Below are 17,579 nucleotides of genomic sequence, written 5' to 3' on the forward strand. Positions count from 1 at the left end.
TCCGGAGGCAGTTAGTAGTTGAGTTCATGTAAACGCTACGGAATACGTACTAAATCAATTTACCTTCAATGTCGCCTTCAGATATCCGTACCAATTCCGTGTCTGCCTATTCGCTTCCAAGATCAACAGCAGCCAAGGTAATTGCATACACAATTTGTTAGAGTCCCCATGGGTTAACAAATTATGTGTTTACGGTTTACAGGGATTACCATCGTTCTGTTGTATAACACAATTCTTTCTCCAGTCATGAATTGTTAGTTTGTTTGTTCACAACAAGTTTGTTAATAGTACGTGTTCATACATGTTTTTATTAGTACCTCTATGGTACCTTCAACCAAATGTTGTCCATGTTAGAACGCAATTCATGTCAATACATGCAAGTTAGTATGGCCTTGTTAGTGAACTAACAACCTAAATCCACATCAGATGGATTCAGCAGACTCCATAGCCGACAAGGCAATTGGAAGGATGCAAGAGATTGCGGACAAGATATTTTCCGTAGCTCGGGAAACAATCCGTCCCGGACGCGGGTTGACCTCTTTTGAGGCTACCAAACTTCGTGTAGCATTGGAGGACATTGCTTGCATGCTTGAGCAAGACTCTCTGGTGTTGCAAGAGAACCTGGACATCATGAACAACGTAAACAACCCGGGTGACAGCAACTACGAACCGTCAGCCTTGTCCTCACCACCCCCAGCTGACGAGTACCTAAGTCCAGATTGGGACTTTGCTGATAACTTTGCAAACTTCTGGGGTCTTGAATATGACTCGGACCAGATGCCATCGTTTAGTGATAATGAAGTTTAAGTTAGACCTTGTTAGAGTAAAGTTGTTCTAGGTCATCAAGTTTAAGTTAGAACTTGTTAGAGGCAGGTGTTAGGGTCACAGGGAAAGATCAGCCTTTTGGTTCCTGCGCAGTTGTGAATTGTTCCCTGTTCTTTTGTGGTCAGTCTATATATGTAATTTTGTTGTCGTAGTAACTGCAGTTCAATACATATTTTGAATCGTCTACACTTGTTTTGCACTAGATGGACAAGTCTGGCAAGGTCATTGCTAAGTGGGATAGTAGAGCAACAAAAATTTACACAGAAATATGTGTAGAAGAGGTGAATGCACGGAACAGGCCACAACAATTCCTAAACGCCGAAGGGTATGCTAACCTGATAAGAAAGTTTAAGGAACGCACTGGTCGCACATACACAAGGGATCAAATGAAGAATAGGTGGGACTCGTTGAAGAGAATGTTCACCCAGTGGAAAACTCTAAATGAAAGGGCTACAGGTCTTGGTCGAGACCCTCATACTGGTTCAATCAGTGCGCCAGATGAGTGGTGGGCCAAGCAAAATGAAGTAAGTAGATCTTTTTTTTGTTTTGTAGACTAACATTAGTATTTGGCCATCTCAAACTAGGAACTACCATGTTGGTGCAGGCAATGCCAGGTTGTATTATGTTCAAAACAGCCCCCCTAGAGAATGAGGACGAGCTAAAGGTTATGTTTGGACCCATTGTCTGCACAAATGAAAGAACCCTGGTTCCTGGAGTTGAGGATGCTAATTCATCATCTGATGATCATTTGGAAGCCACTTTAGGTGGGGGTGAAAACAGCACACCTGACCCCTGCACAAATGCTACTGGGAAGCGTAAGATGCGACATGATTCTCCGAAACCAAAGAAGAAAAAAGATTCGAGGGAAGAGTACATGAAAAGACTAGTGGAGGCTTTTGAGTCGCGTTCAATGACCACTAACAAGTCCATTACCTCTACTGACAATGACCCTGTTCGACTTGAGATTAAAAACCAGCTGCAACAAGTTATGGATGATGGATCACCAGAAGGAAGCCAATTACATTTGTTTGCCACTCATCTATTGACTGAGAAAAAGTATAGAGATATTTTTGCAAACTTGCAGACAAAAGAAGGAAGGATCGCTTGGCTTCGCAATGCTTACGAGATAGATCTTAAAAAGTGCACTTAGCTGGTGGTGGTCCGACAACAGAGGCTTATTCAGTAGTACCGTTATTTGTGTCTGTTCTATGAGTCTTGTCGTTTGATTGTAGTGAGTAATAAACTTGTCGTGCGCATCAGTTTACCTTTCAAACAGCTTTCCAGAAATTCGAGTTGACCTTGTATTTGAATAATCTGAGTTCTCTGCGTTTGAACAATGTGAACGTTCTGTCTCATTTGAATACTGAATATATGTGGCTTGTAAACTGTGGTTGTACATTGATATGTCAAGTGTTGTTACATGTGAATATGTCTCTGTTTTTTTATGTGCATGCAGATGTCTGACCCTGCTGCACACACATTTGATAATGAAATGGATGACACAGATGCAGAATTGATGGTTGCTATATGTGCTGTAGATGTGTGGGGCAGGAATATCAGTCAGGTTCCTAGAAGAACATTGGTTGAAACTGGTTTGCAATGGGTGGAGAGAAAGTTGGACAATAGTAACGACTGCTTCGATATGTTTCGCATGCGACGAACTGTGTTTAGACGATTGCATGACACATTGGTGGACAATTATGGTCTGATTCCAAGCCGGGGTGTCAGTACTATGGAAGCACTTGGCATTTTTTTGTGGGCGTGTGGTGGTCCACAATCCTTTAGGCAAATACGAAATAAGTTTGGTCACTCATTGGAAACAATTAGTCGCAAGTTTAGTGAAGTCCTTGATGCACTGTTTAAGATGTCATCTGACATCATTAAGCCCATGGACCCATATTTCACCGAGATTCATCCGCGTTTGCGAGAGGCGAGATTTTGGCCACACTTCAAGGACTGCATAGGAGCAATTGATGGTTGTCACTTTCCAGCGGCAGTCCCGGCCTCAGAGCAAGCCAAATATATTGGACGGCACAGTTACACTTCGCAGAATGTAATGGTCGTTTGTGACTTCGATATGAGGTTCACATTTGTTGTCACAGGATGACCTGGATCCGTACATGACACTAGAGTACTACAAGATACTTTGATAACTTATGCGGACAGGTTCCCCCACCCACCAGAAGGTATACAATTATATATCTTGTTTTTATGACATATGCTATTAATTACTTGGTTACGTATTGAACTTATGTATTTCATGTTTGTGCAGGTAAATACTATCTTGTCGATTCAGGTTATCCAAATAGAAAGGGCTACCTTGCACCTTATAAGGGTCAGAAGTACCACATTTCCGAATGGCAAAATGTGAGGCAACCAATTGGTAGCAAAGAAGTTTTTAATTATGCACACTCTTCGCTACGCAATGTTATAGAACGATCGTTTGGGGTGCTTAAAATGAAGTGGAGAGTTCTATTAAGTCTCCCTTCTTTTTCGCTTACCAAACAATCGAAGATAATTATTGCTTGTATGACTTTGCATAACTTCATTAGAGAGAGTGCTCTACACGATAGAGACTTTGATAAAGTAGGACCTAGTAGCAGCAGTCATGATGTACCTTTAGGTGAGAGTAGTAGTACCACATCTGATGAGTTAGACATGAGTGCTTTTCGAGATGCAATTGCTAATGCTTTAGTGGCGTAGTTAAGTATGACAATGTAACTGGACTTATGATGTAATCAACTGCTCTAATTATTCTCTAATGACCTTTTCATCGTTATGGGTTTCATTTTATCGATTCTTCGAACAGAATCTGCAATTTCAGAATCTGAGTATCCAAACACGTAGATTCTCACGAACAGCTTTTCTGCACAGCTGGCGAACCAAACACCTAAATTCTAACCACCAGCTTTTCCTAACAGTCAGCTTTTCCCCACAGCCAGCTTTTCAGATAAGCTGGTCAGAAAAAAACCGAACCAAACACGCCCGAAAGCGGTGCGTTGTGCGTCCGTGCGCGCTCGCTCCTCCTGTCCTGCGGAACCGAAGCCATGTGTTTTAGACCTCATTTGGAATTTCATAAGAATCATATAGGAATTTCGCAGGATTCAGTTCATTTTGACAGGAAATAAACGGCAAAGGATTGAGGAGGCCTTACTTGGCGGCGATCAAGCCTATATGAACAGAATTGGAGTGGTCAAGGAGTATATGATCAGCATCATAATGCCTTATTAGACATTTCTCCGTGACTGCCCGACTCACTCACCGTCGTTTGGAGCTTACCGTCCGAAAGGAGAACTGATCGCTTGCACGCAAACGGCACGCCAACTTTATTCAACCCGGAAAGAAAAAGGAGCAGCGTCAACTTTTTTATCGTTAAAAAGGTAGGCGCGTCACTTTTGGTGAGGAAAAAAAAGCTACGAACGTTGAGCAATATCTTATGGATGGACAGTACGCTGGACCTCAAAAAAAAAAAACTACAAAGCGATGTCCGGTACAGTTGCTGCTTGTTTGACCGTGCACGGACGGTGCGTCTGCAGCACATGGAAGGAAAAAAAAGCGATGGTACATTAGTGGGTGTAACAGGAACAGTGTCCTGATGCATAAAGAAATATAAACTGTTCCTGCAACGAGAAAAGATGTTTCGTCTTTCAAATAAGAAAGAAAGAAAAAAAAAGATGTTTCGTATGTGCAACGGCTACCGGAGGCGCGTCCGCATTGTATGTACGGTACGAACGAAGACATCACCAGGCAGCAAGTGACCTGGGAATGCGAACTTGACAGGGACCGAGTCCAACATCGTTGTCAACAGGTACACGTATCTCGGATATCCAGGATTTCAGATCATGTTTGGCCCTTGTATTTGTTGAACCATGCACGCCATAACCATGCACGCCATAACATTGAGATCAAGTTCTCCCTCGTTCTCCTCTAATCTTGAAAATGATTTAAGTTTCCAGACTAGCTCTAAACGAGAGCGCAAGTTTTAATATCTCTACAACTACGTAATTTACATGAACCAGATGCAAATCGTCACTCGTCAGTGCATGGATGTAGTGCTGGGAATCTGGGCCGAGCTTTTCGGGCCAGCACGAGCACGACCCGAAAATAAGAGCCCAAAACACGGTCCGACACGAAATAATATGGGCCGGGCTAGCACGGCCCGAAGGCGGGCCTGGGCCGGGCCTCAAATTCCGACCCGTTGGGCCCCCGGCACGGCCCGCATAGATGGGTCGGGCTTGGGCCGACACGGCCCAATTAAGCTCAATATGTTTAATTTCTTTAATTTAGTAAGATATCAATTTTATATTGTTGTTGTATTTGGAGTTTATGTGGTTAAATGATACTAGAATTGTTTAATATCTTTAATTTAGTAACCTATGAACTATATATGGTTATAATATTTTAATTTTATTTATATTGTTGTTATATTTGGAGTTTACGTGGTTAAATGATACTAGAATTGTTTAATATCTTTAATTTAGTAAGCTATGAACTTTATATGGTTATAATATTTTAATTTTATGTGGTCAAATATACGGGCCGGGTATGGGCTAGCACGGCCCAACAAAGGCACGACGTGGTTTAGGGCCGGGCTGGACCACTGTTTTTACACTTCGGGCTGCCACGACACGACCCAAAAATTGTTTGGACTTTCCCGGCCCGAACCCGTTTGGCACGAAGCACGATGGGCTTGGGCCGGGCTGGCCCGGCCCGGCCCAATTCCCAGCACTACATGGATGGTCCGGTGAAGAGCCAAGCAATCAGGGAAGCCAGCTCGGACAGGGAGAGCGCATGCATCCTTGCTCCCCGCCTTCCCTAGTCTCTACAACTATTAAGAGCGAACTGTAGACTGCCCCCGCTCCCGCACGCCCACGCGCAGCGAAACCGCCGCTCCCGCACGCCCACGCGCCAGCCTCCCGCGCGCGCCGCCGACCTCGCTCCCGCAACGACCTTCGAACCGCCGCATCAGCCGCAAAATCCGGACCAATGCATCCTGCGCGCCGCCACGACCGCCGCGGATTCCGCGCCCACGCCGCCAGCCATGGCGCGGAACGGCCGCCTCCCTACGCCCGCGGAACAACCGCGCAGAAACCTCCGCGCGCCGTGCCTACGCGAACCCCACCCCAGCCGCAAACGTCCGCGCCGCCCGCACGCCACGCAATCCGCTCCTCCCTCCGCCTGAGATTGCCGTCATCAGTCTGCGCCGCGCCGGATCCGTCTGCTCCCCCGCTCGCGATGGCGCCCGCGTGGAACAGCCTCCTCCCTTATTGGACCTCGCCACCGTGCTCGTCGTCCGTCTCTGCCCAAGCCCGTCTACCTGACACGGCGTGGAGCCGCATTCGTTGTTGGCGACCTTGCCACTACCGGAGCTGCAGAGGCTGCGCACGCTGTCGGCGCCCCTGGGGAGGAGCGACGACTGGCCCGGTGTGGGGTGCCCCGGCGCCTCCGGTGCAGGAAAGGGCGATGGCGCCGCGAACGGTCGCCTCGGCGGTGCTCCGCGTCCAGATGGCGCTCCTCGACGGCGCCGCGGTGTCCAGCGAGGCCCTCATCCACGCGGCCGCCTCCGCGCTCCTCTCCAGCGCCGACTACGACGACGTCGTCACCGAGCGCACCATCTCGGACGCCTGCGGCAACCCCGCGTGCCCCAACCCTCTCCCCTCCTCCTCCGCCGCCGCCACGGGGCCCCGCTTCCACATCGCCCTCAGCGAGCACCGCGTCTACGACCTCGAGGAGGCGCGCAAGTTCTGCTCCGAGCGTTGCCTCGTCGCCTCTAAGGCCTTGGCCGCCTCGCTCCCGCACGACCGGCCCTACGCCCCACACTCCAAAAATCCATCATCGGTGCTGGTGCCAGGCCGCCGCCAGGAGTCCACCCCCTTCCCTCCCTCCCCTCAAATGTTGCTGCCTTCCCGGTGCTTAAAAAATACAACCTTGTCTAATGTTTGATGGCTAATTATCGGTGCTTAAAAAATACAACCTTGTCACAGTCCTATAAGGCATTCATCGGGCTAGAATTCAAACGAAAAAAATTAGTTTCTAAGGACATATGATGTTTATGTTTAATGGAATTATTGGACTGCTCTTTATTTTTGTTGCCTCAGAATGTGTACTTATATGATCAAGCTATCTGCTTCCTGCAGGAAAACGGAGTCAAAAATGAATTTTGCCTTGACCTGCGCAAACAAGATGCAGGAAATGTATCTAATCTCTTGAGACTCCATCTTAAACAGTTGGCAAATATTCCATGTAAGATATTGGTTCATGACTCTGCGTTTATCAGTTCCTCTGTTGGGATTTATCTTATTTCTCTGTTGTTTCACGTTTGTAACTTTTGATTACCTGAGAATTACTATTGGTGTTGATGACAGCAGTTTCAAGATGGGACAAAGAAGAAGAAAGGTGTGAATTTGATGGCTAATTGTTACTTCTGATTTTTGCACCGAACCTACCGCTTAGCTGGATAAATGATTTTTAAGTAAACCCTTGGGTTGTACTTTGAGTTTTCATCCCAAATTTTAATATTGACATAAAACTCCTACTCTGTCATGGTATTAGTAAAATGCTTCATACCAACATTTTACTTCATTTTATTTTGCACTTTGTACAGTATCTCATCAAAAATCTTCATTTCGACCCCTCTTTCCCATAGCTATATAGAAAATATGTCTCTAGACAAAGTGTGTCAAGAAAAACATTACATATTTCCGCACAGCCATTGCGATTGATTTCCAAACCTCATGTTCAAGTGCAACATCATCAATATGTGAGATACAATATTTTTTTCTGCTACTAAGGTTGGCCTAAAGGACAATTATAAACAGGTTCCAGAAAGCTACTGTTTGTGACAACATAAGTCGCTCGCCCTCAGATGCTGCCACTGAGGTGGGCACTATTACCCAGACATTCTGCTAGACGCTCCAGGAGGAGCTCTCTGATTATTACAAGCTGCTGACTGTTCTGGAATCGTACTCATTGAATCCAATTCCCACACCTGGATCTGATTCAGGTGTGTCCAGTAATTACCTTTCACTGCGCCGTCTTGCAGTGTGGCTTGCTGAGCCTGCAGTGAAGATGCATCTTAGCGAGATCGAGGGGATTGAGGGTCTGCGATTCACGGTGACGAGCGGGCAGGGGGTACAGGACAATGTTGGAGTTGGGAGTTTTAGATAGGAGGAGCAGAGGGTGATCGAGGTGCAGATTAGGATGTGGCAGCAGGGGGTACAGGACAATGTAGAGCAGATGAAGGACAAGCAGACTGCAACTGGCTCCATGCTGGCCTAATCCATTTGGTTGTGAACATGCTAAGTTTGCTGTTTATTGGAATCCGCCTTGAGCAGCAATTTGGATTTGGTAAGCTTTTAAAATCATTTTCATGGTACACCAATATCGATCCAACCATTCATTTCAGTTAAGTGTTCCAGCCATTCGTCCTTCATGGTCATTTCACTGACACTGTTTTTCCTGCTTGCAAGTTCGCATTGGTGCAATATACCTACTATCTGGTTTTGGTGGCAGCGTGTTGTCTGCACTCTTCCTACGGAACAGCTACATCTCCGTTGGTGCTTCTGGAGCTCTATTTGGCCTGCTGGGATCCATGCTTTCTGAACTACTCATGAACTGGACTATATACTCCAACAAGGCCAGTATAAGCAATAAATGAATAACATTTTATTTTATCCAGTTCATTGATAATCGCTTAGCTCATCTACTTATTTTATCCAGTACATAGTGTTGGAAGTGTCGCCCTAAAGATGGTGGAGGAGGTTCACAGGCAGTTCAATACCATTCTTGGGTTGATGGAGGGAACAGGCAAGCCCGACTATGCAACCTATGTGAAGATTTGCACTGATGCTTCCATCAATGAGATGATTCCTCGGGGTGCTCTGGTCATGCTGACTCCCTCATTGTTGGAACCTCTTTGGCATCGAGACTCTCTCTAGCGTTCTTGCTGGTGCCCTGATTTTTGGAGTGCAGGTGCGTGCTTTGCCTTCTACTCTCTCTGTGCACTTCAATGTGTTTTCTTGTTCTAAGGTTTATGGAGATTTCTGCTTTGGACAAATTGCCATCTCTACTTCCAACAATGTGCTGCATAGGACAACGCCAAGAAGTATATTAAGGTGAATGTTCTGAAGAAGTCTCATTGAACACCATGTCTTGCTTTTGTTGATTAGCGCCATATTATCATTCATCAAGACACAGACCCTACTAATTAGAAAACATGCATGTTCCGCATTTGCTCACTATTTTTCTTAGAGGGAAACATTGCCGTTTATTTTTGTATCTGAAATATGTTTCACTATCTTGTATTCCCATCAGTGTGCATGTAGTTTAACATACCAACTTAAATGATGTCTTGTTCGTTTTCATGTAATCGTCGTGCACTAATATTTGAGCCATTGCAACGCACAGCGGCATAGACACCTAAAATTTACAGGGAAGTGAAACAGAAGCTCAATGATGGTTCAGTTAAATTTGAGGTGACCTAGATTTAATATTTTAATTTATAATGATTTTTAGAACCACAGTGAGCTAATATCCAATTACTCAAAGTGTTAGAAGAATCTTGTTTTTATCTACTTGCGCTGCTGTTTCAAACAATGACCTTCTTAGTTGGCTATGAATGTAACACATACTTTTGAATAGAAAGCAATGATTTTTGAAGCCTAATACTACCCAATCTGTGTTGTTTGCACAACAATGCTCCTTTTAATGAGTTATCTTCAGTTCAATGTGATTTATTCGTTGTTTTTACACTTGAGCAGGTTCTAGGTGACAAGGACCGAACACCCAAAAAGGTACCCCATGTCTTTTCTTTTCTTTACTCCTATAAAGCAATAATTTTTCTGGTTTCCATGTCATCCCTTTTGCAAAAAAACTTCTTGTATATCTGTATGTTCATTTGTTGAAAATGTGTTACTATAGCAATGTTGATGACATAAATATACATAAGTTATATTGGAATTTGTGGTGGCAGTATGAAGTTGTTCTTAAACATTATTGGTTGCTATGGAGACAGAGTTAAATATAGAAATTACAGCTCCTTGTTTTTGTTGGAATTAGAATTTGTTTCAGTTCTGTTCCTAATACATATGGATTTTTGGTACAAGTATTGTTGATTTCTTTGGAATCAGAACCAATTAGGTTTTAGTTCATGAGTTAGGCACTGATTCTGTAAATTCTTTCTATTTGTTTTAGATGTCACCGAGCCGCTTCTTGTGGAAGTTGACCAAATCTATCACCTTGCTTGCCCTGCTTCACCAATATTCTACAAGCACAACTCTGTTAAGGTATGCTAGATCTCTGCTGCATGAGAGGTGGTATATTTTCATAGTTTTTCCTGATATTGGTGTTTGTGATTGTCTGTAACAGACCATCAAGACAAATGTTATTGGTACCCTGAACATGCTAGGACTTGCAAAGAGAGTTGGAGCTAGGTCAGTGTTCATCATGCCATTGATTCTTCCAGCGCCTCATGTGAAAAACTCAGTTACTGAATTTATTTTTGAATTGCAGGATTTTATTGACATCAACCTCTGAAGTTTATGGTGATCCACTTGAGCATCCTCAAATTGAGGCCTACTGGGGCAATGTTAATCCGATTGGTAAATTTGTTCATCTGAAATTTGAAATTTATTTGCTTTGGTTTTTCATAAATTATCTTTCAAGTTCTCTTACAGTTTTTATTTAACTTTTTTTTCTATCAGGTGTTAGGAGTTGTTATGATGAGGGTAAGCGTGTAGCTGAGACGTTGATGTTTGACTATCACAGGCAGCATGGCATTGGTAACACTTCATCTTTCACTTAAACTTCAATATTAGTAGCTCATAGTCCTCTTTGTTATGTGATAACTCTGGGCTTATGATTTTTTTTAACAGTGTTTATCATCTATGTCTGTAGAAATCCGGATTGCCAGGATTTTCAACACCTATGGGCCTAGGATGAACATTGATGATGGCCGTGTTGTTAGCAACTTCATTGCTCAGGCTGTGCGGTAATGCTTTGTTGAATGTCTTTTATTTTCTCCTCAGCTACTGCAGATATATTGGCGGCTAATCTTTTCACAATCTTTAGCGGTCAGCCCCTGACTGTCCAGAGGCCAGGAACACAGACTAGGAGTTTCTGCTATGTTGCCGATATAGTTTGTCTTCCACCGCGTTCTCAATTGGTTTGTTGTTGGTCAAAAGACTGTTAGTGCACTATATCAACTATGTCATTCATTGCACTATATCAACTATGCCATTCCACTGCATTCCCATCCATTTACTGTCAGTGCCACCCGTTGCAACGCACGGGTATATACCTAGTAGCTAAAGAAAAAGAAAAGGCGAAAGCGTGAAGCCGCAGCACGCTTGCACGTTCACGCTGCGGGCCTACCATCTCTAGCCCCAGATCGACGGATGACAGCACAAAAGCATCCGGCACAGCAAGCTGGCCAGCAACAAGGCCCAACCGACAGCGTCCGTTCCGTCCACATCCGCCCCCCTCCCGCCTCCCACACAAGGCAGAAGGCACGCCTGACCTGACCCCAGCAGAACCAAGATTTTCCATGCCGCGCCCCGTTGACACGTTTGCCCCGCGGTCCGCGGCCCCCGCATGTCGGTCGAGTGCGTCGTTGTCTTAAAAGTGTGTTTGGTTTGAGGTCAAAGTAGAATGAGTCGGGGGCGCCACCGTCCCCTCGATTTTTTGAGATCACGCCGCCCCCAAAAATCACTCCGGTGTTCACCTATCCCTGCTTGATTCTCAACCAAACACTATAGAAAATGTGGCCGCCTCATTCCATCCCTCTTTGTACATTCAACCAAACACATCCTAAACGGTGGCCGCAGCCCGCAGCCGCGGGTTAGTGATACGATTCATCGCAGGAAGATTCGGCCTGATGCGGAGACGTTGGATCGGCATCCAACGACTGCGTTCCGCTACGGTGCGCCGCCCACGGCGACATGCGCTGCATCCACACCACTCCACGCAAACACGTTGCGCCGGCAGGGGCAGCAGTAGCCCCGCTCCGCTCCGTTCACAACACTCACTGCTCGGTGGAATGCCTCACTAGTCACTACTCTACTCACTAGTAGTAGGGCTGCAGGTCCAACCGCTCCCCCACGCCGCCGCTCCCCACTGAGCAAACCCCGCGCGCCGCCGACGAGATGAAGGGAGCAACGCCGCCGCGGCCGTTCATGGTGCCGGGCCCTGGGGGCCCGATGCCGCCCCCGCAGCAGCAGTTCGGGCTGGTGGAGACTCGCCCCCCGCTGGCCGCCGTGCTGCGGCCGCGCTTCAACATCCCGGGCCTCCACCCCTCGGCGGCCGCCGCCGCCGCGGCCTCGGGCGCGGGCAAGATCGCCTCCACCTACGACCTCGTCGAGCCGATGCGGTTCCTCTACGTGCACGTCGTCAAGGCGCGCGACCTGCCCGCGGTGTCCGCCACGGGCTCCATCGACCCCTTCGTCGAGGTCAAGCTCGGCAACTTCAAGGGCACCACGCCCGTCAGGGCGGCCAGCCACAGCCCGTCCTGGCAGCAGGTCTTCGCCTTCTCCGCCGCGCACCTCCAGTCCCACCTGCTCGAGGTCGCCCTCAAGGCCAAGGACCTCGCCGGCGACGACCTCGTCGGCCGCGTCGCGTTCGACCTCTCGGAGGTGCCCGTCCGCGTGCCCCCGGACTCGCCGCTCGCGCCGCAGTGGTACCGCCTCGAGACCAAGCGCGGGGAGAAGCTGCCCCACGGGGAGATCATGCTCTCCGTCTGGCTCGGCACCCAGGCCGACGAGGCGTTCCCGGACGCCTGGCACTCCGACGCGCACGCCGCCGCGGGCCCCGCCGCCGTCGCGTCCACGCGCGCCAAGGTATACTTCTCGCCCAAGCTCGTGTACCTCCGCGTCGCCGCCATCGCCGCGCAGGACCTCGTCCCACACGACGCCTCGCGCCCGATGACCGCCTGCGTCAAGCTGCAGCTCGCCGGCCAGGTGCGCCGCACGCGCCCCGGCGCGCCGCCGGGGACGCCCAACCCGATCTGGAACGAGGAGTTCATGTTCGTCGCGTCGGAGCCCTTCGACGAGCCGCTCCTTGTCACCGTCGAGGACCGCGTCGCGCCCGGCCGCGACGAGATCCTCGGCCGCATTGTCCTGCCCCTCAAAGCGGCAATGCCGCGGCACGACCACTTCGGCAAGCCTGTGGAGCCGCGGTGGTACAGCCTTATGCGCCACTCCGATGATCCTGACAAGAAGGAGGTTAAGTTCGCAAGCAAGATACAGATTCGGATGTCGCTTGATTTTGGGTATCATGTTCTTGACGAGTCCACCTACTACAGCAGTGATCTGCAGCCATCGTCAAAGCCTGCAAGGAAACCAAGCATTGGGATGCTTGAGCTGGGAGTTCTGGGTGCCCGGAACTTGATACCGATGAAGCCCAAGGATGGACGCACCACAGACGCCTATTGTGTGGCAAAATATGGACCAAAGTGGGTGCGCACCAGGACTATTCTTGACACACTGAATCCACAATGGAATGAGCAGTACACTTGGGAGGTGTTTGATCCTTGCACCGTGATCACAGTGGTGGTGTTTGACAACGGGCAAATTGGGAGCAAGAATGGTGGTGGCCCAGATCAGCGCATTGGGAAGGTCAGGATCCGGCTCTCTACACTGGAGACAGACAGAGTGTACACGCATTTCTACCCTTTGCTGGTTTTACATCCAAGTGGACTCAAGAAGACTGGTGAGCTTCATTTGGCTGTGCGGTTTACCTGCACAGCTTGGGTGAACATGATGGCGCTGTATGGTCGACCGCTTCTTCCAAAGATGCACTACACACATCCAATCGCAGTGATGCAATTGGACTACCTGAGGCACCAGGCAATGCAGATTGTTGCCGCAAGACTCAGCCGTGCTGAGCCCCCGCTGCGCAGGGAAGTTGTGGAATACATGCTCGATGTGGACTCACATATGTTTAGTCTCCGGCGCAGCAAGGCTAATTTTCATCGCATTACCTCACTGTTCTTTGGTTTTGTGGCAATGCTCAAGTGGTACCATAGCATCAGGAGCTGGTGTAATCCAATCACAACAATGCTAGTACACATGCTGTTCTTGATACTGATCTGCTATCCGGAGCTCATCCTGCCTACCATCTTCCTCTACATGTTCATGATCGGGCTGTGGAACTATCGGTACCGGCCAAGGCATCCGTCACACATGGATACTAAGCTCTCCCATGCTGAGCTGACACACCCTGATGAGCTTGATGAGGAGTTTGACACGTTCCCTTCCTCCAGACCAGCTGAAATTGTAAGAATGCGCTATGACAGGCTGAGGAGCGTTGGAGGTCGTGTGCAGGCTGTGGTTGGGGACCTGGCGACACAAGGCGAGAGAGCCCATGCTTTGCTGAGCTGGAGGGACCCTCGGGCCACCGCCATCTTCATTTTCTTATCCCTGGTGATCGCCGTTGTGCTGTACGTGACGCCGTTCCAGGTTTTGATGGTCATAGCCATGCTTTACCTGCTGCGACATCCCCGGTTCCGCAGCAGGATGCCCTCAGTGCCTTTCAACTTCTACAGGAGACTGCCTGCCAAGTCTGATATGCTCCTTTAAGATCCAGTGTCCACCATAAGAGAAACAGGTGCAAGTCTTACTTATTTATGTCTGTTCCGCTCGGTTCCTTCTGGTTAGCATCAGATCAGATGTGAATATACCTGATGAGTTCATATATTAGAGGTCATTAGTATCCCCGGAATAAGGTGTCGGTTTAATGGTTTATTTCCTTGGTTATGCCAAAGAAAGGGAACAACTGGATCCCTTTTGAGTTTTGGGAAATAGTGGGAGGAGGATTTTGGTGCAGAATTGTAATATTAACTTCAGGTTATTAGCATAGAACTAAAGGCAGGAACAATATTATCCCCCGTGTATTATGTTTGTACTATTTGTGTCAATTTTGCTTGTGTTTCAGTGATCTTTTGCCTGCAGCTGGGTCATGCTGTTTGTATTTATGTGTTCGAATCCCTCACCTTGTTTGGGTTCACTGGACATGCCTGCTTGCTGCGGTTGTACTCCTTGTTAATAGGTGGTTTTGCTATCAGGGACAGATCCGGCCAGCGGTGGGGCGGGCGAGGCTCGAGCCTCCCCTACCGCTTCGGATCCTATTCCATGGCCGGGTCTCTTCGGATCCTATTCCATGGGCGGTCGAGCCTCCCTGCCGCTTCGGATCCCATTCCATGGAGTCTCACTGTAGACTTCCTTAATCTAAAATATAGATAATATAGAAGAATCTTTTATACTGCAGCAGTTAGTTTAGTCTCTTCTAAACTTTTTTTGGGCCCCCAACCCTGTTGTTTGTTGGCCACGAATTTTTGCCCGTTGCCAGGGTTCGTTGTGGGCTAGTGGCCTGCAAGATTGTTGCCATGGAGTCTCTGACAGGAAAAGTAGCAGTGATTTATGGGTTGTATGAAAGCTGAAAATCCGTTTGGTTTAACACGTATGACTTGTTTGCCCATGACAGCGAACCTGCACTCGCCGCCCGAGTGGTGGCCAGGGTCGGGAGGGCGTTGGAAAATTGGAATCTTTAGTTTTAAAAGTATATTTTAAGTTGCTCAATTTACCCTCTTTGAGACGCCATAGTTCAGTCATATTGCAATGCGAGAAAGTGGCTAACTCCTTGAATAAATTTGTTCGAGGAAAATTCTACTTCTTCGACTGTGTACATTTTGCTATTTAGATATGTATCCGATACGATTACGCCGCTCCATCTTTGGCATCCAACAAAGTTTGTATTTGTGTCCACGTTCTTGTATTATCTGCTTCAATTCGAATCCGACGAAGGGAAAATAGAGTAGGACACGAGAGATACATTCTCTGACCTGATCCTTTTTTTTCATTCATATAAAGTACACATCCACAAACATGCTTCGCTGCAAATTAAAGTACATATACAGATTCTATCATTTGCTAAAATGAAAATGTCTCATACGGTCACCCTTGCAACATCGTGGACATACTAAAATGTATTGTTACATTGGTAAGAGGCGAAACTTTTGGCTGCCACGGGGCGCTTGCGTGCTTCAATTTTGATTGTTTTGGTAGCAGCTTCCGCAGAAAAAATGTGGTGGCGTGTTCCTGCCTGCAAGCTCGGTGGTGTGGTGTGCAGCGAGTGGTGGTGAAGAAATGCTTGACCGCGCGTCCACACTCCACACGGCTGCGTTGGTTTTCCAGGCTTCGCTTCACTAAAATAGTGCACCCTGATGGACCGAGTCTTCCGCTAATATAACCTGGCGAAACGAATGCGACGACACGGCGGTGGCAGATTGCAAAGCCTCTCGTCCACGCCGGATTTTCATTACGTGCTATAGCCAGTAGACGTCGTTTTCCCGTGAAACGATCGAAGATACGGTGAACCGCCTGCTCTTTGAGAGACAAGGGCGTACTGCCAAGCGTCTGAGAAATCTAGGAGACTGCAGGCCAGAGAGAGAGAGATAGCCAGGGAGGGAACGGGCACGGCAGGCAGCGTGCCGCGTCGTCTCGGCTCGTCACGCTCAGACCCTGAGACCTCCTCGCGTGAGTGTTTGTTACATAAACGCACAGACAGCTCTCTCCTCGTCCATCACCAACTCATCAGCGTTCAGCAAACACCAAGCCTCCAACTCTCCAGCTACTCTGCCTCTTGGCTCTTCAGATCGCTGGTCTCAGGGCACCAATGGCTTCCTCCACCGCTCTCGCCGCCATTCTCCTCGTCCTCGCCGTCGCCGTGCAATCCGCCCGTGGTAATAGCCCTGCCGCCGTCGCCGTTGCGACGTTAATTATTTCCCTTTGTTATTCATGCACACTCTAGTCATTAGTCACGGGAAACCATGGTCACTGGTCAGTGTAAGACTTTAAGCGAATGCATGGTGCGTGCATGCAGGCGGGCAGCTGGCGTGCGAGGAGCTGCCGCCGGACGCGTGCGCCTTCGCGGTGTCGTCGGGCGGGAGGCGGTGCGTGCTGGAGCGCACGCCCGAGGGCGCGCACCGGTGCCAGACGTCGGCGGTGCGCGGCGCGCGGGGCCTGGCCGGGTGGGTCGAGACCGGCGCCTGCGTGCGCGCCTGCGGCGTCGACCGCGCCGCGCTCGGCCTCCCCGTCGCCAGCGCCGCGGCCGAGGACCGCCGCTCCTTCGGGGCGCTCTGCTCGCCGGCGTGCCGCGACGCCTGCCCCAACGTCGTCGACCTCTACGCCACCCTCGCCGCCGCTGAAGGTGTACATCCATCCATGCATGTTGTCTTGCATTCATTGATTGATTAACGGTCTATGATCTCTCTTCCTGGCGTACGTGGACGGTTTTTGTTTTAACGTACGGGAAACTGATGATGATGATGAGTGCTTTGCAGGTATGTCGCTGCCGGCGCTGTGCGAGGCGCAGAACAAGGCTGGGAACCGACGCATGATGGCTGGGATGGCCCCAGTCGCCGCTCCCGTGGCCGCTCCGGTGGCTGCTGCGCCAGCTCCATGTGAAGACTGATGTATTCACGAGTCACGATTCTTACAATCTTACTGCACCTTCAGTAGTTCATTTACAGTGTTGGGGGATACCCTTGTGATGTGCTAGTTGGCATTGTTTTCTTGTACGTATGAAATAAAGTTGTCCGAGCATTAATTGTTTGTTGTTCCATGAGAGATCTGCATGCGATATGCGATTGGACTATAGGTTCAGTGCACTCGGAGCCTCCTGTTTCCTATTGCAAGTGTTAAATTGTTTCTTCGTCTCCAACAAGAAAAGAAAAGAAGCGTTGCTGCTTCTGCTTCTGCTTC

At 48.5% G+C, this 17,579-nt stretch overlaps 4 protein-coding genes across 4 annotated transcripts; all 4 read left to right on the plus strand.

Moving 5' to 3' along the window:
* Positions 1 to 1,011: 1,011 nt before the first annotated feature.
* Positions 1,012 to 1,975, plus strand: LOC109940577 (L10-interacting MYB domain-containing protein-like). The gene is made up of 2 exons (XM_020540145.1): positions 1,012 to 1,349; positions 1,430 to 1,975. Exons 1-2 carry the CDS (start codon positions 1,029 to 1,031, stop codon positions 1,973 to 1,975), a joined length of 867 nt encoding a protein of 288 aa, XP_020395734.1. The 5' UTR covers positions 1,012 to 1,028.
* Positions 1,976 to 9,995: 8,020 nt separating this feature from the next.
* Positions 9,996 to 10,861, plus strand: LOC103631551 (UDP-glucuronic acid decarboxylase 5; the record flags this gene model as incomplete). The annotated part of the gene is made up of 5 exons (XM_020540146.2): positions 9,996 to 10,109; positions 10,192 to 10,256; positions 10,336 to 10,424; positions 10,527 to 10,604; positions 10,720 to 10,861. Coding segments are annotated over 5 exons (444 nt in total), but the record flags the coding sequence as incomplete, so codon positions are not given.
* A 1,088-nt stretch (positions 10,862 to 11,949) lies between these two features.
* On the plus strand, positions 11,950 to 14,743 carry LOC100501234 (uncharacterized). The gene has a single exon (NM_001196010.2). The coding sequence runs from the start codon at positions 11,967 to 11,969 to the stop codon at positions 14,394 to 14,396; it is 2,430 nt and encodes an 809-aa protein (NP_001182939.2). The 5' UTR covers positions 11,950 to 11,966; the 3' UTR covers positions 14,397 to 14,743.
* A 1,378-nt stretch (positions 14,744 to 16,121) lies between these two features.
* Positions 16,122 to 17,444, plus strand: LOC109940644 (uncharacterized). The gene is made up of 3 exons (XM_023300329.1): positions 16,122 to 16,558; positions 16,699 to 17,025; positions 17,159 to 17,444. The coding sequence occupies exons 1-3, from the start codon at positions 16,492 to 16,494 to the stop codon at positions 17,287 to 17,289; spliced, it is 525 nt and encodes a 174-aa protein (XP_023156097.1). The 5' UTR covers positions 16,122 to 16,491; the 3' UTR covers positions 17,290 to 17,444.
* Positions 17,445 to 17,579: the final 135 nt, after the last annotated feature.

This window comes from Zea mays, chromosome 6 (assembly GCF_902167145.1).
Source record: "Zea mays cultivar B73 chromosome 6, Zm-B73-REFERENCE-NAM-5.0, whole genome shotgun sequence".
In the NCBI taxonomy this organism is placed as follows: Eukaryota; Viridiplantae; Streptophyta; class Magnoliopsida; order Poales; family Poaceae; genus Zea; species Zea mays.